General features: G+C 43.0%; 2 protein-coding genes across 5 annotated transcripts in view; one reads left to right on the top strand and one right to left on the bottom strand.

The window, feature by feature from the left end:
• Nucleotides 1-7,723: 7,723 nt before the first annotated feature.
• RBM18 (RNA binding motif protein 18) lies at nt 7,724-26,597 on the bottom strand. 2 transcript variants are annotated; one of them, XM_032306931.1, is made up of 6 exons: nt 26,484-26,597; nt 23,455-23,583; nt 16,503-16,629; nt 13,297-13,383; nt 11,563-11,648; nt 7,724-8,248 (listed from the first exon to the last, which is right to left on the bottom strand). In XM_032306931.1, the coding sequence occupies exons 2-6, from the start codon at nt 23,565-23,567 to the stop codon at nt 8,089-8,091; spliced, it is 573 nt and encodes a 190-aa protein (XP_032162822.1). In that variant the 5' UTR covers nt 23,568-23,583; nt 26,484-26,597; the 3' UTR covers nt 7,724-8,088. The 2 variants fall into 2 exon arrangements, with proteins under 2 accessions (XP_032162822.1, XP_032162823.1); XM_032306932.1 differs by having other exon boundaries at nt 23,455-23,573.
• Nucleotides 26,490-26,782, top strand: part of MRRF (mitochondrial ribosome recycling factor) — a 54,854-nt gene continuing 54,561 nt past the window's right edge. For all 3 annotated transcript variants that reach the window (XM_032306930.1, XM_032306929.1, XM_032306928.1), the window contains exon 1: nt 26,490-26,707. In XM_032306930.1, coding sequence (XP_032162821.1) covers nt 26,514-26,707 — 194 coding nt within the window. In that variant the 5' untranslated portion in view covers nt 26,490-26,513. The remainder of the gene's footprint in view (nt 26,708-26,782) is intronic.

The raw sequence follows: 26,782 nt of genomic DNA, 5'->3' as shown, positions 1-26,782 counted from the left end.
GGAAGTTAGATGAAAGCCATTTCAGAGTAAATACTAAATAGAAGATTTAAACATTCAGGTTTGACAAATGGGAAATGAGCAATGGGAAGGGACACAGGCAGTACACGCTTTCCCAGCTCAGGACTCAGTCCTCACCCCGTGACCCTCCTGGGCATTTCCCGTTTGAGTAGAAGAATATGGACTGTATGACCTGGGCAAGAAATTTGCTCCCCTGGCCTCGGTGTCCTCATCAGTTAACTGTGTGTGTTATTTGGATCAGATCACTGGGGAAGTAATGAAAAGAGCACTAGCCTTGGAGTCAGATAGACCCTAGGTCATTCTCAGCCCAGCCACTTCCTGGCTGGGCGAAGTTGGAAAAGTCACTTAACTGGACCTCCGTTTTCTCACCTATAGGGATGGTATCAGTCTCAGAGGAGTAAATGAGATCATCAGTGTGAAAGGTCACTTTAGACGGCACGTATACTGCGAATGTGGACAGCCGTAGTCACCTGGAGCCCCCTTTCACTTCTGATGTTCGCTGTGTGAGTTCAGGTCAGCGGGTGATAATAAAGCACTTGCTCCTTGCTGGGCTAGGCGCTGGAAACACAGAGTGAACCGTCCTGGTCCCTGCCCGCAAGAAGCGCAGTCTACGGGAGAGAAGACAGCCAGCATTTGCAGTCTGACATGACAAGGGTTTCACAGCGGGGAGCACAGAAGGAGGGGTAGTTCACCTGGCTTATAGGGTAGGCACGTTGGGAAAGGCATCCGAAAGGAGTTGACCTTTGAGTGAAGTCCTAAAGAATGAGGGACTGTGACTCAGGCCAGGCTTGAGGGGAGCAGGGTGAGGATGGAGAGTGGGTGCCCAGTGAACGGTTTGCTGGGTGAGGCTGGGCAGGAGCCAGATCTCGGAAGGCTGAGTGCTGGGTGGGGAGTTTGGGTTCATCTGGAAAGCTGTGGTCTTCCAGCCTAACTGTCCAGAAAGCATCATCCATCCTGTCCCTTCAGGTGCGGTGTGGCACAGAGGCTGGGGATGCTGGGTCTGGAGTCGGGTAGCCTGAGCTCTATTTGACTTTACTACACACTGACTGTGGGAACTAAGGCAAGTGGCAAACTCTATGTGCCTCAGTTTCCTCAACCATAAACTAGGCATGAACAGAGGACCCGCAGGAGCTGCGATGGGCATGGAAGCCCGAGATACATCTCCAAGTTGAAAGCTTGGCACTGGTCTGGCATCCAGCAAGCAGGTGGTCACCCAGTGGGGGGTCACAAAAGCACAGAGAGAGCTTATTAAGTGGTGAGTCCTCAAAGGGCTCCATGTCCCCTCCTTGCAGAACTCTGCCCTTGGCCACACTGTTTGAAGTAAAGCTCTCCTATTAACCTTTTTTTTTTTTCCAGCAGAGGGTGAATAAGGCAAAAGAACAAGTTACGCTGAGATAAATAAGCCTTGTATGACCAGCTAAAGAACCTCAACTTTAACATATAAACTGGGAGGGGCCATCAAAGGCTTTTATGCATGAAGATGACATGGTCAAAGTGGGGGTTTGGAAAGATGACTGAAGGAGTGGTTTGAGGATGGATTTGAAGGGGTTGAGTCCCTCACTGAGCCCTGAAGATATTGTAGTGACCTAAGTGAGACCTGAGGAGGCGCTTGCAGGGACAGGAAGGATGGAAAGAAGGAATATGATGAAGACATAATTGTCATGTCACTTCATTATGTTATATGTGATCATATATTATATATAACTATATATATATGTATAACACACCCAGTCCCCAAATAATATTTATACACTGAAGCTGTATGTAATGTAGAGACATAGAATATGTACTACTCATATATAGGATACATTTATTATATGTATTATAGGAGTCCATATAATATCACATATAACTAATACGTAAAGTTGGTTATTTAGGAGACAGGATGTGAGGGGCAGGGAGTGGAAAATGTTAAAGAGAATTCGTAGTTTTCTGATTTTTCACTTATGACGTTGTTCCCCAAGGCATGGAACACAGGAGTCATAGAGGAAGGCAAAGGGGAATAAGGAATTCAGTTTGGGTTCAATGTTCCGGGGGGGGGGTGCAGCGGGGGGGTGTGCAGGTGGAGGGGCCCAGGAATGAACTGGATGGATATTAGGTCTGTGGTTCAGAAGATAGGCCAGAGCTCAAGAACGGAGCGCTGGGAACATCAGTAGAGGGATGGCAGCTGAAGCCAACTGGAGTTGAGATTTTTACAGCATCGAGGGTTAACTCCCCATACAGAAGAGAGTTGATTCATCAGCTATTTGTTTTCAGGGGAAAGCAAGTTGTCCCTGAGACTCTTATTTTCAACGAGAATGATTTTCGACTTAGAAAAACATTTTGAATAATTTTTAAAATGACCAAAAAAATACAAGTACATTTTATTATTTATATTCCTATAAAATGTATGGTGATGTAAGCTAAAACAGAGTCAGGCATTTGAGAAACGGAAAGACAAGAGCGTGTCTCGGGGCCGGTAGGATGAGTAGGAAGATGTGTGTTTGACAAATGGGGCGGATGTGCGGGAGGGACTTCTCAGGCAGAAGGGACATCTTGAACAAGGACACGGGAGGTCTGGCAGATTGCACTGTAATCGGGGTGTGCAAGCAGTTGGGTCTGGTTAGGGGGAGAATGTGCTTGGGGCAGATTGTGGAAGGCCTCATACACCTGGCTTCTCCTATGGGTTTAGGTGTTCAGAAGCGTCTTAACTCCGATTTCGATGAGCTCTCCCTTGAATGGGCTTTGCTCTTCTTCCTCCAACATTTTTCTTAACCCTTTTGCCTGGCTGGTTTTTAAACATCCTGTAGCACTCATCTCAGGTGTTGCTTCCTCTGGGAAATGGTCTCTGCCCTCCCCTGTGTTTCCAGCTTGGTCAGGTGCCTGTCTTCTGTCCTCTACCAGCTCCCAGATCTTGCCTTTATCATGGCACACGATAGTGCGCAGGGCGCGTGTCTTACTCGCCACGCCTCGCACACAGAAGATGGTCAGCGCATGTCTGAGGAATGAGCAACTTTCCTTTGGATGAGATCACCCACCAGAAAGCTTTTCAATGGGGAGAGACCTGTTTTCAGAAGAGGAGAACTTAAGTTGTTTGATTTTTTTTAAGGCTAAATTTTAAATTCTACTTCTAGCTTACAAATGTCGCAGGCCATACTAAAAATGAAATGCCATTCTGTGTCATTAGTAATCCCAGCCGAGTAAGACCAAATGCCGAAGGAATACACAGTCCCATGTCCTGGGATCAATTCTGACAGATCTGTTTTTTATACCTGGGATCCCAGTCTCTCTCCAGACATGACTAGGGAGAGGCTTCCTGAGAATGAACCAACTCAGATGAAGACACAATCAAGAGATCGATTCTTGACCCTATTGTTTGAACACCTGGACTTTTGGGTTGCGTGAGCCGAATAAATTTCTGTCATAAGGCAGTTGGAGTAGTGTTTGTTGCTTGAACTGGGTCCTGACAAGCCTGTTCACCTGGGCTATGAGTCTGGCTCAGGGCATACCTGATGCCAAAGCTCTCTGGGTCTTAGTTTCCTCATGTGTACGAGGAGCGCATCTCGTCATTTTTTTTCAGTGCATGTCATTTTTTTTCAGTGCAGCGATGGTACTAGGCATGGACAGCCAGTTCTCCATCCCAAAAGATGTGATGAGGAACGGACAGTGCTCATCGCACGTTCTATCACTGTCATGCGAAAACAGACAGACATGAGTGCACGTGGCTATGTTCCAAGAAACATTAATTGTTACAGACACTGAAATTCAAAATTCATGTATTTTTCCTGGGGCACAACATGGTGTTCTTTTCTTTCCTCCATGTTTAAAAGTGCGCAAGTCATTCTTAGCTTTGTGGGCCACACAGAGTGAAGGGACGCTCCAGCTTGCCTGAGTAACAAATACCAAACTTTAGTGTTTGCAGGACTGGGTTCTACCTGGTGCTCTCCCATTAACTGTGTGATCCTAGCCAAGGCCCTTTTTCTCTCTGGGGTTATTATTTTTTTTTCTCAATCTGGGCCCATGGGAGGCCATGTGGGTCAGCCTCTCAAGGCCCTTCATCTCTGAAGTACCACACTTTTGATTTTTCATCACCAAGTATTTACTGAGCATCTCTTACATATACCACACATCGTTTTAAATGTTGGGCATAGAGCAGTGGATGAAAGTTCCTGCTCACATGGAACTTACATTGTAATGAGAAAAATAAGATGAAATAAATTGATATCTAAAATTGGGTAGCAATAAATGGTGTTAAGAAAATGAGGAAGGGAGGGATTGGGAAGTGACAGGGCTGTGACTTTAGAAAGGGAGGTCAGGTGGCCTCTTGATCATTGATGTTTGAATGGAGACATGAACAGATGAGGCAGTGAACTCTGTGGGACAGCTGATGCAAAGGCCTTGGGGTTGGGGCTCCCTTGTATTCAAGAAACACCAAAGCCAGTGTGGCTGGAGCAGTGAACAAAGGCGGTAACAGTAGGTCCTAAGGACAGACAGGTGGTCGGGGTCAGGCCATTCTGGCCCTTGGCAGGTCTCTGCATTTTATTCTAGGTGTGATGCAAAGCCACTCAGACAGGCATGACATGTTCCGATTTTTAAAAGGGTCGTTTTGGCTGTGTGGAAAATGGACCCTAACGAGGCACTAGGGGAGGCAGGGAGATCAGCAGGAAGGCACTGCAGGAGCCCATGCAAGAGGTGACAATGGCTTGAGCAAAAAAACCAGTGGTGCTGGGCGTGCTAAGTGGTTGGATTCAAGATGGATTTTGAAGGTATAGTTGACAGGACAGGAGCAGGAGAGAGAGACATCAAGGATAAATAGGATGGTATCAAATAGTATTTTAGGATTTATTTGAGAGAGCGAGTGAGCGAGCAGGGGGAGGACAGAGGGAGAGAGAGAGAATATCAAGCAGACTCCCTGCTGAGAGGTCACAAGGCCGAGATCATGATTCGAGCCAAAACCAAGCGTTGGATGCTTAACTGACAGGGCCAGCCAGGCACTCCAGCATCAAACTGTATTTTAGGAACATAATGATTACACATAGGAAATACTGAATATTCAATTTATAAGGCAAGACTTAATCTTGTTCCTTTTATACAAGTATTAAAAAGGTAACAGATTTGCTGATTCAGAAAACAACTGTATGTAACTTAATAGACCGGGGACGGAGCTCTGGAATATTTGGTTTTCAACCACTCTTATTCTCAACATGCTTTGAGAAACCTTTCATGTGATCCTCTTACCCAACAGGAAGATGCGTTACAGAATGCCCACTTAGGGTTACATTTTGCATCTGATAAAAGAGATGAGATTACGGATACAGCTCCTATCTCCTTCCTGAATATTTCCTTCAATTCTTCACTCTTGTAATTTCAAGATTTTATTTATTTATGTAAGAGAATGCAGAGGGAAAGAGAGAGAGAGCATGAGCCAGGGAGAGGGACAAAGGGAGAGGGAGAGGGAGAAGCAGACTCCCCACTGAGCAGGGAGCCCTGCGCAGACCTCCATCCCAGGACCTTGAGATCATGACCAGCCGAAGCCAGATGCCTAATGAACTGAGCCACCCAGGTGCCCCCACTCCTGTAATTTCAAACAGTGAGTCAATCAACCAAGTTAACACTGGTATTTTACAAACCTTTCACCAGGCTGCTTTCAGCACACTTATGACACATACATTTATTCTTTGAAACCTCTGCTCTGGAAGAAGGACCAAACATAGTGTGATACTTTCACGAACTTCCACTTATGGCTTCTTTTCAAATGGTTGGGTTTGCTGTGGAACGACTAGTCTCTTTCTCATCTCTGACAACAGAAGTAGGCAGGCATGATGCATGGAGGGAACGGTCTGAGGATGCCTCTAGCCAGAGCCTTCTACAGAGAAGGCACTTAGAAAAAGCACCCCGCCTGGACACACCGGCCCAAGTCCTGACGGGAAACGTGCCTGCCAGAGAACTGTAGTCTTTAGTCCAGAAAATAAATGAGAGAAGACACAACCGCACAGACACTGTCTTGCATTTATTCACACAGAGGAATTAAGAATCCATACAAATAATAAACATTGCTTTAAATACAAATAAATAGCTCTGGTTTCTAAAGGAAACAATTCTAGATAATTCAAAGTTAAGTATTTTCTAGGTTCCTATTAAAAATAGAGACTATGTTGCATTAAGTAAGTCCTATCCCACCATACCCTTTGAGGACGTAAGGATAAAATGGTGAATTCTGTACTCTTAAGAAGTCACCAGAAAAATGGGAGATTATTGCTCCCATCTCCCTGAACTATCCCTCAAATGGAAGGAGAGTTACTTGCATCATAAACAGAGCTAATAAATGCAGAAAGTATTTAATATCTAAAGATATCTAAAAAGATTTACCTTGGGAAAGGGGATGAAAACTTCTCTGAACCGGTTCTGTGAATTCTGAGTCCTTACTATGCTCAAGATTTGGTTCAAATGTCTTCAACTCACTTATGCTCATAGGAAAACTTGAATTCCTAACGTGAAAGCCTCCTCTTGCGAGCAGCTATCACGGTAAAGTGTCTGTAATCACTAAGAATGGCGCCTTGCTCTCAGAATGATTGACCTGGTCAAGAAGCAAAGGCGCTGCCCCGTGGAACATCCTGTCAACCAGGCACCCAAACTGCTGACAGAAACGTGCTCCCCCTTCTGCGGATTTAATTGTTCTTCCTCTGTTCTTATAGTTAAGATATTCCAACTGGCAAAACATATCTGGGCAGAAGTATGTTCTATGAAGGACGAATCATTTGAAAGTCATGCAGTCTTTCCAAGCCTTTAAGAACTACAGAAAACAGGAGGTCATTTTACAATGGTGGCACCAGACCAGGCCTGCTCCGCTGACTTTCTGTGTCCACCGCATGTCCCCTCCTTAAGCTGTACAAGACAGTTCAATTTCTTCGACACACCCCCCTACATATTTATTAATAAATAGTATGCTTGACAGAGATCAATATAGCAACGATTAGATTTTCCAAGAAGTTTTGCTTTTTCTATTTAGATTGACCATGATACAATTCCAAATAGAACATTCTCATGCTGTAAAAAACAATCTCATGCAGTAAGTGCAATTTTAAAAGTCCCACGTTAATAACAACATTTGGTATTATAGAAGGCAGGATTATTTAGATTTTTAAAAAAATGATCACTATAGAATAAAGACTGGATTTCCAAAGAGAACTTCCATTGTGGTATAAAATGCTAAATTTGAATCTACAGTTTTGTTGATGCAGACAATGATAAGATATACACCATGTTTTCCTAACTGGGATTTTGAAACAGTAACCATAATTCTTTTTTTTTTTTTTTTTTTTTTTTTTTTTTTTTTTTTAAGATTTTATTTATTTGACAGATAGAGATCAGAAGTACGCAGAGAGAGAGAGAGGAGGAAGCAGGCTCTCCGCGGAGCGGACAGCCCAATGCGGGGCTCGATCCCAGGACCCTGGGATCATGACCTGAGCGGAAGGCAGAGGCTTTAACCCACTGAGCCACCCAGGCGCCCCAGTAACCATAATTCTTAAACAGATCACCACAACGTATGCTCAAAGAATCAGCTCCCTTTTGCCAAGAACTTTTTCTTTTTAGTCCAGTTGAAGGGATTTCCATAATAAATTCCGGAATAATAGTTCTCAACATGATTCTAAATCTCTTATTTCCCTCCCTCTTACTTTTTCTTTATGTTGTAAAGACATTTGAGCATAGAAAAACACTTTTTTTTTCTGAAAGACAGACGTTAATAACGTCAGTTTCCTGATTTAAATAATAAACATTTCTTATGTTTGCCTTTCTCTCTGGCATACTATGTTTCTGGAGTTACAAATCCAAACAAAACAGCCAACCAGAGCATCCCCATGTTCAAATCACAATTTTGGACACAATTCTATTTATTCTGGATGATGCTCAATTCCATGCATACTTCAGGGAAGAAACATCCATGAGAACATCCGAAAATGTTACGTTACCAAACGTTAACATGTGATTGTGCTCTGTTGGGTAGTACCATTCACATCGACAAAGTACAAAGGCAGAGGATTTCAGGTGTGGAGACCAATTTGCTTTTGCTGCCGCAATAATTCATAACCATCATCTTCGAGATTTCCAAGCTGTTCTAGAATAAGGAGTAGTCCTTTTTTTATCCGGAGGCTTAAAGTAGGAATAAACAGGTGCTGCTGGATACTCTGCGTCAGGATTTTCTGCCATCATTTTCAGCTTTGCTTCAATGGCTTTTATCTTTGCGGTGACACTGGAAAAAGGACAGCAGAGGATCAGAGTGGGCCTGGGTGCACTCAGGAAATACGTGTGCATCTTATCTTCCTTGTGCCTTTTATGCACGTCACAGAAGCAACAAGATAACTCAAATATGAATATGCAAATATGTCACATAAAACACACACCCAAGTAACATTTTAAGAAAAAGATCAAACCTAAACCATCTATTAAATTTTTACAAAAAACTCAGATACCGTTAGGTACTCCCATGTGGCTACATTTAATCTTCAGACACAAACACTGTCTGACACCTTAGTACTAGGCAGATAGTGGGCACTCAAATAATTCACGGAGAAACTGAAAGTGGGGTCTGAAAGAGATGTTGTACACTCGTGTGTTCACAGCAGCATCAGCCGCAATGGTTAAAATGTAGAAGGAACCCAAGTGTTCACTGATGTATGAATGGATAAGCAAAATGTGGTATCGTATCATATCCTGGAAAATTATTGGGCTTTTACAGAGGAAGGGAATTCTGACATATGCTACAACATGGATGAACCTTGAGGGCATTATGCTAAGGGAAACAAGCCAGTCACAAAAAGACAAAATACTGGATGATTCCACTTGTCTAAGGTACTTAGACTAGTCAAAATCATAGACATGAAGTGGAACGGGGGTTCCAGGGGCTTGGAAGAGGCGAGAATGGGAAATTATTATATAATGGGCACAGAGTGTCAGTTCTGCAAGATGAAAAGAATGATGGAGAAAGATGGTGGTAACAGTTGTACAACACTACAGACATATTTGGTATCACTGAAGTGTCCACCCAAAATGGATTAAGATGGTAAATGCTATTTTATGTCTTTTGCCACAATTAAAAAAACAAATAAAATAATTCGTGTAGGACTGAAAACAGCACGATAAGGTAGGTCACGCTCCTCATTTTGCAGATGAAAGACCGAGGCACAGGAAGGTCAGCCTGCCCAATATTACGCAGCCAGTAAGTGGGAGAGCTGAGACTCAAGGCTAACTAGTACAATGCACCACTTTTTGAATCACTGAATAATGATGGAAAACACACCCTGGATCCTACAAGATCTTTTTTTGCTAACAAATAGGTGTTTCTAGATGCAATCATTTATGGAGTGCATACAATGAACCAGGCACTGGGCCCAGAATTTCACCTATATTGTTTCTAGTGCTTGTGATAATATCCACACTTTACAGATAAAGAAACACATGCAGCGAGGGAGTCATTTGCCCCGGGTTCACACAGCTAACAGCACAGCACAGCCAGGATTCAAACCTGGTATATTATCACCAAAGCCCTTGCTCTTTCCTCTCCATCAGGTTGGGAGCTGAGCATCTGAATTAGAGAGAAGGGGTGAGGAGACACTGCACAAGTTGGGAGGAACTCCCTTCCGACTGCCATCCTGGGACCAGAATGCAAAGCCCTCAGGCAGTGGGTATTCTATGACCCATGGTTCCCTTTCCATTCTCGATGCTGTCAGTGGTGTACAGACAGGGAGAGAAACTTGGAAGGGAACGTTACAATGGCCTTTTAGAGATCCTCAGAAAGTGTGCACCTGCTGCACACACTCCTAACTTTACATGGCCAGTGCAGAATCAACCACCTACATTACAATTAGAAAGAACACCGAGGTATTACCAAGATGCATTCCAGCACCTCCTCCGTCAGCGGGACTGCCAGCCGCTGTTCTGTAGGAGTCATGAAAAAACAGCTTTCTCTATTTAGGTATAGATGCTAATACAAAGATGTAAACTGAGGTTCTCTGTATTACAAAATAAATGTAAAACACTGGACTGTCTAATATAAGTGTAAACACTGAAAAGAAAACTGAAGACACGTCACTGTAACGTGTAGAGCTCCAAGCATAAATGCAATGGTCTCTTCCCAACAGGAATCAGATTTCTAAATCTGTGATCACGGGGGTGATATGGTTCCCAGTGAACCTACAAAAGTCATCATATGTTTTTTTTTTAAATTTCTGGGAGTAGAAAATAGTAAAAGACAACAAAATTAAGAAATCAATGATAGTAACTATTACATTTAATATTTACTATAAACATTAAATTTAGTAATTTACTTACAATATATGATACATAATACTTTATCAAATATTAAGTCCAATATTTTAGTATTATAAAAATTAATGATATTAGACTACTAACTATAAATTCAATTTTACTTTGCTAACTTTGTCACTCCTGAAAACATTTCAGGGTTACCCTTCCCTGCAGCTTAATAAGATGCTCACAAATCTGTTTTGTTTGGTGCAGAAAATACAAAAGAAAGGTTTTTTGCTGTCTGGTCCTCCATCCAAATAGGCATCGTTTTCTTGACTTTGTGACTGCATGCTGATTTCTAACCGTTTCAGGACATGGATGCTCCTTCACATATCTGCTTTCCCTCCCTTGGAATAGGCTTCAGGACAGTATCCCTGTGTTTGCAGCATGAAGTTTCTTTGAAGTAGTAAGTCAAAGACTGACTTTTGTAGTCCAGGAGGCCTGGCTTTGAATCTGGAATCTGCTATTTGCTACCTGTGCGAGCGTGGCCAAGATAGTTTACCTTGCTAAGCGCCAGCTTCCTTAGAGGTAAAACATGACTATTACAGTACTTTTACCAGAATTTTTATAATTAAATGACATATGGCATGTGAAGTGTTTAGCACAGTGCCTGATTTAGAGTAACTTCAATAAATCCTGGATGTTGCTATTGTTAAAATTTCTCCCTAGGCTACAACGCAGGGGGAAAAAAACACAAAACCCCAAAACCCTCTACTTCTGCTCAACCATTCACTTAACTTCCCCTTTCTCCACCCAGGCCTTCGTTCCTTCTGGTTTGAATTAACTCCGCAGAAGTAACTGACAACGTGTGCACACTAGAAGCAACACTGTTGCTGTCACAGAAGCCAGCAGAGACTGAAGGTACTCCGGGTAAAGGAACTCAGAGCTGGAGAGGAAGTAGTGGACAATGACAAATGCCAATGAGACTTCAGGCCTCATGAAAAGGCTTCTTTTTAGGGTAAGGACTGCCTGACATACCTTGGTTTCCAGCGCCTAGCACACTGGCTGCTATGTGGCAGGTCCATCCAGCCTTTTCTGAATGCATGAATTCTACAAGTATGTGATCTTAGGGGTATGCAAGGAGAGGGTATGTACGCCTTCTGGAGATTAACTGAATACATCTCTCAACACGTCAAAAGTTAGTACATTCTATCCTGAATTCAGAGTCTAAAGAATCACTGAAGTATGAAAAAAGGCTTGGAGTGAAGAAGTGGCTCACACTCTTGAATACTTGTGTCTTTCTGTAGTACACCATCTTACCTTAGGTTAGACTGAGTGGGCTCAGTGCTTGAGGATGGCTCAAGACTGATAGGAAGGATCTTATCATTCTTGTTATGGTCATATCTCTGAAAGAAAAAGGGAAACCACTTGGGTGAGCAAAACCAGTCCTTTACTGTAGTGCGCACGTTTAGAAACTCCAACCCCACCAGCATATCACTGGCGTATTTCTAGACCATCTGAGGACTGCTTTATGTTTACAGTTAATGCAAAACTCCACACGGTTTTGGCCTAAAAGCTATAAGTTTAGAAAAAGAAGTTTAGAAGAAGCTTCCCTTCTAGCCACTAGTCTTCCTTATTTGGTAGGGAAAGAACTTCATCTTTCAAATTCACAGATGGTATAAATACACAATACGATTGCCCTCCTACACTCTTGTTTTAACTGTCACATATCACCTCTTACAATATTTACTTTGCTTTATTCAAAACACTTAAAAATTTGGCTAGACTTTTGCAAAGTACCAAGCATAACATTCAACTCTCAACAGGTCTGACTAGAGAAGCAAAGTATTAACAGCTTTCAGCCACTGATAGAGAAAACATCCTATAGCAAAAGGGCAGTTTAATTTGATGTCAGATAATTATATACCTCTTATAAAAAGCAAATTAAATACTAAAGAGTAATCAGGAGCCTGTGGTCAAAAAGACTTGTAGGACAAGAGAACCACAAGGTATCAAGATCTCAAATGAAAGACAGAAACAAGGATGATTTCTGTTACGTTTCTCTTCGATGAGACATAGAATAAGAAAACGAAAGTCAGTCTGGCAAATGAGACTTGATTTTCTTTTGAGTAAAAAAGCATTTGGTAATTCTCTGTTGTTTCTATTTTGAAGGCAATGTGTCCTAGAAATTGAGAAGGCTCCATGATGACCTGAGACCCTCATAAGGACCCAAACTGTCTGAGCAAAATTTTCACTTTGGACCCCGAGCGCAAGTGCTTCATGCTCCTATAACCAAAGACTGAAGCGCCAATCTTCATTGCCACAAATCTCTTTATAGGCAGATCTGTCAAGACCCCACTATAAAAGAGAACCAATTCTTGGGATCCTTCCAGTCCCCAGACTTTTGCACCTTTGGGCCAGGTGAAATAGATGCCATCCTTTTTTTTTTTTTTTTTTTTTAATGGTCCTATCTTTTCCAGTGCAGTCTCCCAAGAGACCAGCTGTAAGATGAACAAGGCGACTGGCCACTTCTTGGGCTCTGGAGACAATTCAGACCGCAAAGTACCACAAGTAACTCTCAAACTCCCTGGAGTAATGAGATGCCGGTGCTTTAAGCACTCCTACAAACTCCCCATTTCTCAAGCATTTAGGATAAACATATTCAAACTCTCCACAGAACTGAGAGGCTGGGGAGAGTCTAATAATGCCGAAAGCAACTAATTTTATAAATAAATACATTTTTCTCCTCCAAAGAACATCCCCCACCAAAAACATGATAGAGGTCTGAGTATACACATCAGCCACATGGAAAAATCAATCAAAAACAGAATCTGTGGGTATGTGGAGAGAAACAATGAAGGAACTTAATCCCTCCTGAGATGTTTCTCAAAAGAAAAATCTGGCAACACACATGGTAAATACAAGTAGGAGACCAAAGTATGCCTGCTCCAGATGTGAAGAGGCTGGGATGCAAATGGGTAAAGTGGACAGTGATCTTCTGGAACACTCAGTTCGGGTGAGCTCGGTGCTGTCGTTCCAGCCCAGAAGACTTACCTTCACTTGCGCGTGAGCCCACCGCACCACCAGCTTCTTGGACAGAGCCAGCTTGCCATTGAGACACTGGATGGCTTGTTCTGCTTCCTGTCCGGGAAAGGGACGGATGTTAGCCAAAAATTCAAATGCCTAATTAGCTGTATATCTCACAGGGCCGCACTAGCTTTGATGGCTGCAATCCTAACCAGACTGCCTTTGATAAACAGCTCGCAAAGGGTGTACAATAAAGAAAAAAGGCAGAATAACAGGAAGGGCATGAGTTCTGTAAAGTCAGTCAAACAAAAACGGTGGCTGTCGCTTATTGCCAGTGTAACGGTCCCTTAATCTCTGTGAATATTAACTTCTTCACCTATAAGATATGGGTAATATGACTAGCGCTCCATCAAGCAATGCTACCAGACTGTTCTTGCTCGGTGAAACCTTTCTATACACCGTGCTAACAAATTTACTTCCCTTCAGGGACCTTGGAACTATACCCCAGACTAGGGCTTTTACTCTGGATCCAAAGCGAGAAACAGTAAGGGCTTCAAACGTTATGGGAGTGAAGGAAACCAGGCCGGAAAAAGCAGGAGTGAGTCAAAGAGCCTGTGAGCAAGGTATTTGTGTGAGCCAATCTACGCACCTGGCTTTTGGAGCCAGAAGTTCCCTGACCCTTTCCCTATCACAGACAGGAGCAACAAGGTTAAAAGGAATTCCTGAAGCTGGTAAGAGTCACTCTAGGACACTCCCAGGAAGCCTGGTTGTACTTTTCCATCCTGCCAAACCTTCTCGGCTCCATCTGTATCCAAGAGGCATTTGGCCAAGCATAACCCACGTTTACCAGCGTGAAGAAGCCCCGAAGGAACAGGAAGAGGAAAAGATGAACCTATCTGAGACCGCAGTGTGACAGCGGCAGACTTCCGAGTCTGGTGTTACCGGTGATCCTCTCATCCCTCTGGAGCTCGCCAGCATGACATTCAACAAATATCTGAGACTCACTAGGTATCAGCCACTGCATAGTCACTGACATCCTTGCTTAGCAGTTACAGAGACAGATAAGAGATGTTTTACTCTTAAGTTTAATCTAGTTGATTAGAATTTATGCGGTACTCTCTATTGATTCTACAGCATTAGCAGTCATAAGATGCCAGCAAGGGGATAAATATTTCCCCCCAAAATGTCCAATCTCTGTAGGTCACTTCAGAGTTCATGTATGTAACAGCATGATTAAAGGCCAATGGTACTTTCCTGTATTCCCTTATCTATTCTCTCAACTTCCTGGAAGGTAAGGAAGGTATTTTTAATCCCTATTTTTAAATGAAAACTGAGGCCGAAAGAGATTAAGAGATGTGCCCCAAGTTGATAAATGAAAGAGCCAGCAGCAGAAGCTAGGCTTTGTGACTTATAATCCAGTGTTTTAAAACCAACATCTAGCCCAGCATGACCACTGACTTTAGCTGTCTGCTAAATCACACTCTATCATTAGTGAAGAATAAACTATTTAAAAATGCTAACCACACTACAGCATCCTTCCAGTTCCCCCATTTAGAGCAGCAATGTAGCCCTCAGTGCCAATCTCATTTGCAAAAGTTAGAGGAAACTGAAAGAATCCCCAGCGTAGATAAAGACAAATGACACTCTCATACAGTCTCAGAACATCGTGACATATCATCGCTTGAAGGCAACTGGCAGTCGTATCCAGAAGTCTGCAAGGACTTTGTTGACGCCTCTCCATTTCCATTAATATACGTATGTGTGAACATAATCAGAGGAATGCGGATATTCACTAACACAGTTTATACTTGTGAGCCACTGGGGACCACTTAAATAGCTAACAATCGGGGACTAGTCAAATAACTTATTATATATATTCCTATGATGAAATATTGCACGGTCATCAAAATGATGTTGGTTCATTTTTTAAAAAAATTTTAAAAGATTTTATTGAGAGGAAAAGAATGAGAGAGAGAGAGAGCGAGCGAGCGAGCATGAGAAGGGGAAGGGAGGGTCAGTGGGAGAAGCAGACTGCCTGCCAAGCAAGGAGCCGAATGTGGGACTCGATCCCATGAAACTCGATCCTGGGACTCCAGAATCATGACCTCAGCCGAAGGCAGTAGCTTAACCAACTGAGACACCCAGGTGTCTGATGTTGATTCATTTTTAAATTGAGGTCTTAGTTACATATAACAAAATGTATATACTGAAGCTCTATCAGTGAAGTTTTACAAATATGTAGTCACACTGGTGAAACCACAGTATCACGATACACAAAGTTATCTGGATATACAGTATCATGATATAGAAAGTTATCTGGATGTGTACTAGAGGACAGAAAATTCTTAATATACTTTGAGTGGTAAACAGGATGGTGTAATCTTCCTTCTGTGCTCTAAGTCGTATGTGTGTGTGCACATGTGAATATAAAGAAAGATCTATAACTAAATATTAACAGTGATTATTTCTGGGTATTGCGCTGATTAAGGGAAGTCACTGATCTGTATTTTCATCTACAACTAATAAATATTACTTTTATAACAAGAAAAACATCCAAATAGATTATTAACACAACAATAACTAGGCAAAGTGTTTCCACATGACTAATAAAGTTATAGTGGATATTAAACAGTATGTCTGTATTTAATAACATTCAAATTCAATTTCTTTATCAAGGCATGTCCACTCAGAGGATAGATACAAAGTTACTGCAAGAAGATACACATATATAGCATGGTTGAAGCTGAAAGCTCTCCTCCTTCCTATATATTCCAATCCGTATGCAGTTGTTCTGAGACACTGAGAAGAAGGGTACATTTTTAAGAAATCAAAATAAAAGAGTTTGTGGGTGGCTCACCACACACAGGGAGGGTTTCTGCACCACGGGGCAAAACTATTGAAAGAAAAGGAGGCTTTGTTGGCCTGCCACTAAAGGAACAAACAAACCAGAACAGGGAGGAGGATGTCCATGTGCTTAATGTGGGCACCCCAAAGCATCTGGTCAGAAAAGTAGGTCAGCCGCCTGAGACCGGGAGCCTGGGGAGGGGAGATTTTGAAAGCTGTTCCCTCCTTCGTATACCGAGGGTCTCCTCCAGGATGCACGGCAAGGCACACAGAGAGGAATCCGACCCTGCTCTTGCCCGCAAGGCACTGCTATTCTTAGCAGTCGAAAGGGATGCAGCAAGAAATGGGGGAGTATAAGAAACACCATGAACGGGGAGAGGTTCCATTACCTGCTTCGTTTCAAAGTTCACGAAACAGTACCCGCGGGGCTGCCCCTCCAATGCACCTGACTTGTGGAAGAGGAAGTCGAACTGCTTGACCGTGCCGAACTTCTGGAGGAGCTTGAGGAGGTGGTATCTGCAGAGAAAGCACAGCCCGTGAGCACACTCTGGGCACTGGGACAGCCACTTGGGCTCAAGCGTGAGATAAAAGCAGGAGATAATTTACCCTGGGTGGGGGGAAATCTCACACCCCTGCCCCCTGCCTTTTTTCAAACTGCTGCGTTAGTTTATTTGGCAAACAGACGTGTTTGCCTCTCTTTGGAAAGGGAACTCAAACTGTCATGGCTATGTGTCTGTCCAGCACAAAAATACCAAACAAAAAGCCACACCTAACAAACAGCTGTCTGGCCCACAAGCACCATTTGCTTTTCTTTTGGAGAAAAGCTCAAAAAACAGTGTTGATTTATTTTCTTTTTTAAATTTCTTAGTAATGAACTAGTATTTGTGAATAACTACAACTCCATCGGGAACATATACCCACACTCCAAATGCCAAAACCTACCCTATCTCAAAAATACATAAAGTAGTAAACACATACACACTCACACAAACAGAAGAACAACTCTGGAGGACTTCTGTAATACATTCCATAATTAATCATTAGCTCCGAATTGCACTTGTGAGAAGCTCTGCCAAAAACCAAACCACAGCTAGTGGCCTTTCCATAAGTGCCTGTGAGTTTCGATCCCTGATGTAACCGAATGTTAGGGACAATGCGGAACCACAATGTGCCGGGGGCTGGTCTCCTGGAGGGCAGGGGAACCTGGCCAGTCCTATAAATCACCCAGCTGTGGGTAACTAAGCCACTTCAGTTGCTTTAACACAGCTTACACTTTGGAGCACGATCGATTAAAGAATAGGGATGGCCCAGGAAGAATTTTTTTCCAGGCAGGAGGTTCACCCCTAGCTCTTATTTGCCATTCCGCCCCTCGTCCTCTCTTGGATTCCTTTCTCTAAAACTTACTTGGTTTCTATAGAGCTTTTAAGCTATTCAAACAGATGTGGCCTTAACAGGTTGCTGTGGCCAATCTCAATTCCGACTTCCTGTCATCTGATGTAAGGGTGAGACAAACCAACAGCTCTCCCGTTTCCTTTTCCTTTGGCCTTCCTCCTGGCATCCTCCACACTATTCAAATGGAGTCAAGGCTTTCTCTGAACAATGCTGTCCCTGTGATACTAAAAAGGTATCAGCCCACATGCTAAATCTGTTATTACTGGGAATTCTACCCCACAGGGAGTCAGTAAAGCTGTCGTTACAGCCACATTTATATTCACATTGTTTTCTAGGAGAAACTCATCAAGATTTTATTCTTGAGTAAGAATCTCCTTTGGGAGGCAGAAAGATATGAAGTGGATCATAAGCTATATATATTAAATCTCATACAAATGCCCGTCAACAAGCAAGCCCATTATCCTGGATCAGGTGCCTGACAGCGGAGCAAGGAAGACATAATACAGGTCTGGCACTGGGGCAGGATACAAGGATCCCAAGGCATACTGTGGACATTAATCTGGTCTTTAGACCAGTTTTGAAAAGGGAAAACAACTGTAACCCCCTACATTTTAAATTCTCAACTCCCATCAGGAGACTTCAGCTGCTAGTGAGGATGTAGGAGGTGATCCTTCGGGGAAAGAGAGATACCTCAAGTACAAATTTCTGGTTTTACTTGATTTTTGATTAGGCATACAGTAAGGGTGAACCTCTCAAATGCACAGACAGATGGGCTGGAAGAGTCTCCCCTGGGTGTCTAATTAATTAATCTCTATGTCCTAATTAATTAATTAAAGTAATCTCTACATCCAATTTAGGGCTCGAACTCATGACCCTGCCATCAAGAGTTGCACACTCCACTGACTAAGCTGGCCAGGCGCCCCTCCCCTGGGTCTTTAACTCACAGCTACATCTGCCACTTACTATGCCCATGTGTTAGTTGCCATGAATGGTGGGTCAAACCCATTTTTCTAAAAAACAATCTAAGGGCTACTGTGAGCTGGTCATTTTTTCATCAGCTCCATTCTGCTTAATAGCAGGAAGGTAAGGCGATCGGCATTTCCTAGGAAATGAATTTTAATTTACTCAGAAAAAAAAATGCCGACAGATTATTCTTTGAAAAGCTAACAAATACATTCTGCCCGAAGAGTGCGACCTTAAGATTCCAGGAACATCTGCTTAGGTCTGTGTCTTTCAACTTCTCCAGGATTTCTTTCCTTGTTTGATAATTTCTTGAAATTATCGGAACACCGAAACAAAAGGAATGAAATGTTTACTATTTTGCTTCCTGGAGATGAGGACTGCGAGCTCTGATAGTGAAAAAAGCCTGAAGAATCTTGCTTTCACATCTGCAAGCACTTTCATCTGTTGCTGAAGTATGGGAGGGCTCACTACTCATCAGAGCCTTGCTTCGCTTAATGAAACGTGGGCCCTGCGGCTTCACGAGCTAGTACACCAGTCCCAACATATTTCTGCAACTTAGTCCTTTCTGTATTGGGTCTTGAAAATGGCCTTCCTGCCTAATGGCACAGAAGTAATCAATTTACACAGATGATAAAATAGACACCTACTACTTGTCAAAAACTGTGTTAGGCACTTGAACAACTAGAACCCTGCCTTCAAGGACCTCACATTCTGGTTAGAGGAGAGATGTATGCAATCAAAAAATTGCAAAACACTATGATATTTGCACACAGAGGTATGTACATGAGCACATAGATGAAAGGCCCGATTGTGCAGAGGGCATGGTTATTAGTGAATATCAGGTACAAAGACATAAAGGTGAAAAAGAGTCTGCTCCACTGGAAAAGAGTGGGGGTAGGGCAGTTCAGCAATGAGGCTGAAAGGCAGGCAGGGGACAGGTTGTGAAGGATGCTGGTGTCTTTAGTGAGGGAATTTCAGTTTGATGGTAGGCAATGGGAAGTCAATGAAATGACAGGACTGTTTTAAATGCATAATTTTAGTGAAAAATGTTTTTTATAAACTTACAGAAATGATTATTTGCTAGGTCTTTATGTTCTCTGTTCTGTATGTTCTATATATTATTAAATCGTGTTACTGGGTTTCAAATTTAAATAGCAAACAGTAAAGGCTGATTCATGCAAACCAAGGCACTAAAAGAAGCATGAATCATAATGGAAAAACAAGGAAAAGGCTGAGAAAGCCAGGGTTTCTTTGGGGGTAAACACACTGTTCTCCCACATCCATGCACACGCTCTAGTTCATCTCTGAAACTCGACCTCAGAAGGACATTTTCCCCTAGATGGCTCTCCACTGCCTTTAAATTTACTTCGTATAACCCACACTGACCACCTCCCTCCACAAACAGATGCCCTTTCCAGCTATCCCACCGGTCAGCGTTGACACGATTCTCCATTTCTCAGGCAAGAAACATCAGGGTCATCCTCAATTCTCTGTTCTTCAATCGTGTTCTTCATCTCTTTCACCGTCTCTTAGACTGACTTCCAAGTTCACTGTCTCTACCTAGATGATAGGCCTAGTTTCTGGCAGTCTGTTCTAGCTAATGTTCGTTGTTAGTCTTTGCTCCTCCAACCTACTCTACATACTGATGTCTCATTTCCCCCCTAAAACAGCACTTTCATGCTGTCAGTATCCTGTTAAACACCCACAGCAAGTCTCTTCCACAAGAAATTCAAATTTCTTGTCTGAGTAAATTTTAAAGACCCTGTCTTAATCTGATAGTATTCTATCTACCCAATTACTGTTTTCACTATCACTTAGTATTCAACCTCTCCTTTAGTCAAAAAGGTCCTCCCGATATTCTGCTCACCCACTCTTTCTTACTTCTACTTATACCCTCTACTTAGAATGTCCCTTCCTTAAGAATCTCTGCTGGCTTTGCTCTTCATTTTTTTTTTTTTTTAAAGATTTTTATTTATTTAATTAACAGAGAGAGAGAGAGAGAGACCACAAGTAGGCAGAGAGGCAGACAGAGAGAGGAGGAAGCAGGCTCCCTGCTGAGCAGAGAGCCCAATGCAGGGTTGGATCTCAGGACCCTGAGATCACGACCTGAGCCGAAGGCAGAGGCTTTAACCCACTGAGCCACCCAGGTACCCCTTGCTCTTCATTTCCCCTTATGAGCTGTGCAGTGGCTACCAATTTGGCTTTCTATACAGCACATTTAATGTTTGAAAAAGAGAGCCAGCATTAATCCTTTCAGAGGAAACCACAGTGTGGAAAACAGACAATGTCTAAGGACATTAACTTTTTTGGCTTCTCTGTTGCAGGCACTAGCAACGGTACATGGAGGTACTGTTTTTACCCTATGGTTAGACTGGGTCCCACAACAATTTAAAAGAAGTCCTTACATTTTAAAATTTTGAATAGGATACTTTAGGTTATGATTTTTCTGTTATGTGGACTATTAGAATATCTGTGCAATGAGCACTAAATTAGGTAACAGGAGTTAGTCCCATCATTAACTACTTTTCAGTATACTAAGTCAACCTACTTAACTCTTCCTGTCCCATAGAACAGGGAAAGGGGCACCTGGGTGGCTCAGTTGCTTAAGTGTGTCTGACTCTCAATCTCAAGTCTTGATCTCAGGGTCATGAGTTCAAGTCTTGCACTGAGCTCCATGATGGGTATGGAGCCTACTTAAAAATAAATAAATAAATACAAGGAAAATATTATCTCTTCTACTTGACTCACAACGTTATGAGTTTAAATAAGAGGAACTAATGTAATACCAGAGCTAGAAAAAATGTGCAGATTATTAGTTGAACATTCTCACCTTACAGGTTAGAAATATGAAGTGTAATATAATTGGGAGGAATCAGAATAGGGTAAAAAGAACATGGGTTTGGGATCTGCTACCTCCACGAATAATAATAAAGCTAAACTTTTAAAACCTATTTGGTCGTACAGGTGTTCTCGGCAGCTAGCACGGCCATGAGATGGTGAATACTGCAACCACAAAATAACAAACACAAATCAACATGAATAAGTATTTCATGCTAACCATAGCTATAACTGGTAGCTGTATCTTTAAAAAGAAATTTATTACTATTTAACAAATCAGTTTGTTTGGCAGAGAAAATGTTTTAACATAAGGAATCCAGAGAAGAAAAACAGTGAACAAAATTGCAGATGACACAGAGGTGGGGAAGCGACAGGCAGACCCTGCGAAGCCCTCATCTGCAGTTCAGCACGTTATGCCCACCTTCGCCTTGACATAAAAAGGGCAGAGATACCAGTAGGAAAGTTTTGTTTCAATGTTCCTGATAATGCTCTAACTGAAGAAAACATTCATTTATGACATAAACTGAGGTGGCAGATGCCCATTTGAACCTTCCTATCAAGCAACAAGACACAATCAGAACAAGCCTCATTATGGAACTGCAGCCAAAACAATGGACAGTGTTTCCACGCCCCAGATTTCCATTCAGACGAGCAGAGGTGGGAATGGAAAACATCTCGGGAGCATCCTTTCACAGCTTGGGTTTTAGATGATGGAAACAGCTTCTCTGATCAACAGACATGATTGAGAGGCTTGGCTGATTCACACATTCATCCTCAAAGCCATGAACCATAAAGAGAACCAAAATAAATGCACAGTTCATACTCCAGAGCCCCAGTGACCAAGGTAACATAACATGGAAACAACATATCTTAAATGGCATCATAATTCCTAGAGGGACCCAAAGTTATCTATACTTAGCTGATCTGAACTTGAGCAGAATTAAAGAACTAAACTTTGTTACGATCCTGACCCATCAGGCCACATCCCCTCCCTTCTCCCAATCCCAACCCTCTGTATACCTCTTCTCATCCTAGAGTCAAGTAAATGGATTCTCTTGTTTCCCCTCACCCTACCTTTAACATTATTCCAAAGGGAGTAACTTCTAGGACTGATGGCATACTCCAGGTTTGCTTTAGCACTGATCCCTCAGAGCCCGATCTACTCACTCCTTAACCATCCTGCCACCAACCACAGCCCTGTAACTACTGAGCAACAGGGAGAAGGAAAAAAACCCTTACTTCACTCTGCTAAGGAACTGCTTTCCATTACAATGGCCAGAGTACAAAGAGTGGGGAGTCAGGACAATTTAACTGCTTTTGTTATCCTGGGTAAGGTACTTCCATGTCTTAGGACCCAGTTTCCTTTATTGCTGGGTAAGAGAGCTGGATCATATCAGAGGTTTTCAAGTATGCTCCATGGAGTCCTATAACTAAATTAGCATCACAGAAAGGGTAACGGTTGCCAAAAGGCTTTGGGTGGACCTCTCCCCATCCTTTAATCAGAGCAGCTCTGAGTTTTTATTTTAAAAACAGGTCCTGGTTACTTTAAGACAAGGTTCCTCAGATTTAAAACATCTGAGCACTGCCTAGCATGGCACTTGGCACAGATGGGCACTTGGCACACAACAAGTACTCGTATCATTTAATGACTGAATGAAAACCAAAGGGACTGATGTGATCTTTAAGATGCCTTCCAGCTCTGACCTTCTGTGGTTCCATGGATGCTTCACATGAATTACAATCGAGTGGTACCCTCTGCCTGTTTGTGAAGGTACAGAGACTTCTCCTACTTGTTCCTTCATTTTGAGGAATAAGAGTATGCCGTGGGCTGATTCTAGAAAATAATGCGCTACAGTCACCGAGTACAAGGATTCAAAGTGGTGAAAACGGGAAAACATTTTTGGCCAACAGAAAAAAAGAGGTGTATGTTTTAAACCATTCCCAAGCCTATGTTCTTGCAGAAGAGTTCAAATGTGAGAAAAATGTGAGCATAACAGGTTAATAACAAAAGCACATACCCTTCAAAGATAATTAAAACATACACAAAAGGGCCAAAATATATCCTGAATCTCTTGGAAATTCTTCTGAACGTTATCCGTGCAAACATCCCAGTGTGGTAGGTAATGATTTAAGATGACTCAGACTCACTCTGTGATCTTGGGGTCCAGGTTGCCAATCCATAACCGGTGTCCTTCCTGCAGGGAACCCTCTGAGAGGATGGATGCGTTCTCCAGGGGAAGAGTTTTGGTTTCTGCTTCCATCAATCTCTATGAAAAACTAAAGGAAATGTGAACATTCAGGCAGGAGAGGAGCAACACTGTGTGAACATGAGGCTTCAAATTCAATTCAACAAACATTTATTCAAGGAGGGCAAGCTCTGGCCAGTTCTTCAAAGGCCCCAGTCATTCCACAACCAGGGCCCCAGCACCAGTTCCCTTGGGACAGCTCCTCTGGCAGCCAAAGTGCAAAAGCTTCCATTTAAGGTGAAAGGGGCGGGGTTCTGTGTGCAGAAACTAGTTTTCCTCTTCTGAAGCCAGAGGCAGACTGGGCAGGAGGCCAAAGGCTCTTTTCTATTACTACATGATACTCCAGTTTAAAAACCGTCACCCCCAAAATAAGTCTTGGGAATCACCAGAAAGAAGAGTGTTAATGGCACAGAAGGAGATGGGTGGGAAAGAGCAGCAGACATGTCTTCCTCATGGAAGAGGCCATCTAGGAAATTTAAAGCTGTAGATATTGGAGTTAGAACTCGGTTTGAAAGCGGGTTGTGTGACTTGGTGAATAACCTGAACATTCTAGGCCTCCATTTCCTCATACATACGAGGAATGGCGAGGACAGTTCTTATCTTACAGGGCTGTTGTGAAGATGAGAGACAGTGCATGAAAAATCATTAAACACTGCATCTAACAGCAGCAAGCAATCAATAAATGTTCACTAGCATCACGTTTAATATTACGGGAGAGACTCAGAGGAAGAAACTAACCCCTCCTTCGTCATTCCAGTTGGCCCATTTACTAGCTGTGTGACCTTGCTCAAGTTAGTCTGCCAGTCTCTACCTGCTTCCACATCTCTGAAATGGAACAACACCTAATAAAAGTTGTGTGGATTTACTGAGTTAACACACCCAAAGCGTTAAGAATGATGCATCACACCCAAGAAGCTTTCAATTAAAGTTAGTTTAAATTATTACTAGTCTTTCATCCTGAAATGACTCATCTCACAACCAAAAAGGGAGGATGAGGGTTATGATGGTAGAGGCAAGGAAAAAAACATGGGGGTCAAGAAGACCTGGTTTCAAATTTTGGCATTTCCACTGGAAGTCACTTCTAAGTTTGTTTCCTCATCTCTACATACTAAACCTTACCCTGCTTGTAACTTAAGGTTGCTGAGAGGGCTAAAACTGAGATGACAGATGTAAAATAAAGCTTTAACAAATGTATAATGTGGTAGAGAAAGAAAAAAGAGCTGGGAAGACGGCAGGTTGTGCCAGACTTCAGAACTAGAATACACATATGAACCATGTGTCATGTAAGAAGATGTGCCTCAGAGGTCAGTGCTGCAGGACCTGTGTCCTAAAAACAACAGGTGACATATACTGAACATGTCAGTATCTCTTATTCACCTCAGCAGAGCCTATGAAGTCTGGCACACGGTGGGCCCTAAGTAACTGTTCATTGAACAAGTTTTCTAGCCCCACGTGTGAGGGTATTTTTCTCTCTCTTTCACTCCCATGGTCAATCTGTTCAGCAATGCATTGATAAGCAACTGCTAATTTCTAAGCCCAGGGCCATGTGCTGAATAGAGAAACGAATAAGCTATAGATCTTGCTCTTATCTCCTGAGAGAAAAGGTGAAACACACAGAAACAATCTCAGGAGTGGAAACAGAGGAGGAGAAACACTTTGCCTTATCCCTGCTTTCCTTTCCTCCAATTTTCCTATAGATCACTTATTCATTTAATAAACAAACAAAAAAAATGTGCTCCTATTTCTAGGCATTGTCTGGACACTGGAGACAAAGCAGTGAACAGACAAGGTCCCACTAGGGATGCTTGTATTTGGAAGAGGGGTGGGACAAAAGAAAACGAAAATAAATCAACAAGATGTAATTACTGACAGCTGCAAACACAATCAAGCAAGGTAATTTGACAGAGAGATAGGGGTTGGACTACTTCAGGATTAGTGGAGAGGGAAGGCCTCTCTACAGAACATGACATTTGAGATAAGGCTTCAACAGAACCTCCTGATTTTATGTCTGAAAACAGCAATACCAACAACTACCTAATATCACTGGAAGGTACCACGTTTTAGTGGCAAGAGTACAGGATATGGGGCCAAAAGATCTAGATTCAAATTCTGGCTTTTGTATCCAGTTATTGCATGGCTTAATAAATGTCTTCTCAGAAAAGCATTCCCTAAGGGTTGAGCTCCTTGTTAGTTTGTATCAAAGCCACCTTTCCTTTACATGTAATGCCAATTCAGTATTATTTCCTATTCCATTTTCTATTTCCCTCACTAGAATGTAAGCTTCTACATGGCAGGACCGTTCCTATCCTGATCATAGTTCTATCCCCAACACTTAGTATACTGCCTGGCTCCTGGCTGGTGCTCAATATTTACTGAATGAATGAATGAGGCTCCACTTGGAGCCTCCGTTTCTTCTTCCTTTCTAGAATGGGTATGATTATCCCTAACTCGTGGGTCGTTAAGAAGCTTAAATGAGAGTACCTGTGACAGCTCAGCACAGGGCCTTTTGAGGAACGGTAAAGTGTAATGAGACCAAGATGGCATGCGACTATCAAAATCTTTTGGGTTTGCAATGGCGACAACCCCCTCTATTAACAGAGCTCACAAAACGCTGTTATCTATTTTCGCAGCTGACCTGCAACAACCTGAAAGGCAGGAAAAATCATACGGGGAAACTGAAGTCCAGAGAACCAAAGCCACTCGTTCCTAAAGCTAACGGTAACGGCAGGGTCAAGCCTGGAATCCCGGCTTCCCGATTCCTGGCCGCGAATTCCCAGACCCGATGGGTCATTTCTCTGATTGTTATTTCCGGGCTAGCGGCGGGACAATCCGGGGCGGGGCCTGAGAAGCCGTCTTGCTAGGGCAGTCTCCTCTGCGAGCCCCTCGCGGGGCCGACGCTGGGGTGCAGGGGCGCATGTCGGCCGGACTCACCTCGTGGCCTCGGCGTCGTCCCCTCGGCTCATGCCCCAGAAGCAGATCCCGACTCCGCGGCTCGACGGCCCTCCAAACGCGTCCGCCTCACCGCCGCCCGCTGCCAGGCCGTCGGTGACGCGCTACGCCTGCGCCGCCGCGCCGCCCCGTGACGTCATGGCGCCCGCGCCGCTGCCGTCACCGGGGTCGCATAGGTCTTTTCCTAGTAACCTGGGCGATAGCTGGTGAGTGGCCTCTGCACAGCCTCGAGGCGCGCGCTGGGTCCGGGTGCCAGAGACTTCTACTCAAAGATTTCTGGG

The sequence above is a fragment of the Mustela erminea genome, chromosome 12 (genome assembly GCF_009829155.1).
Source record: "Mustela erminea isolate mMusErm1 chromosome 12, mMusErm1.Pri, whole genome shotgun sequence".
NCBI classification, from domain to species: domain Eukaryota; kingdom Metazoa; phylum Chordata; class Mammalia; order Carnivora; family Mustelidae; genus Mustela; species Mustela erminea.
This window is presented reverse-complemented; position numbering and strand designations above follow the sequence as displayed.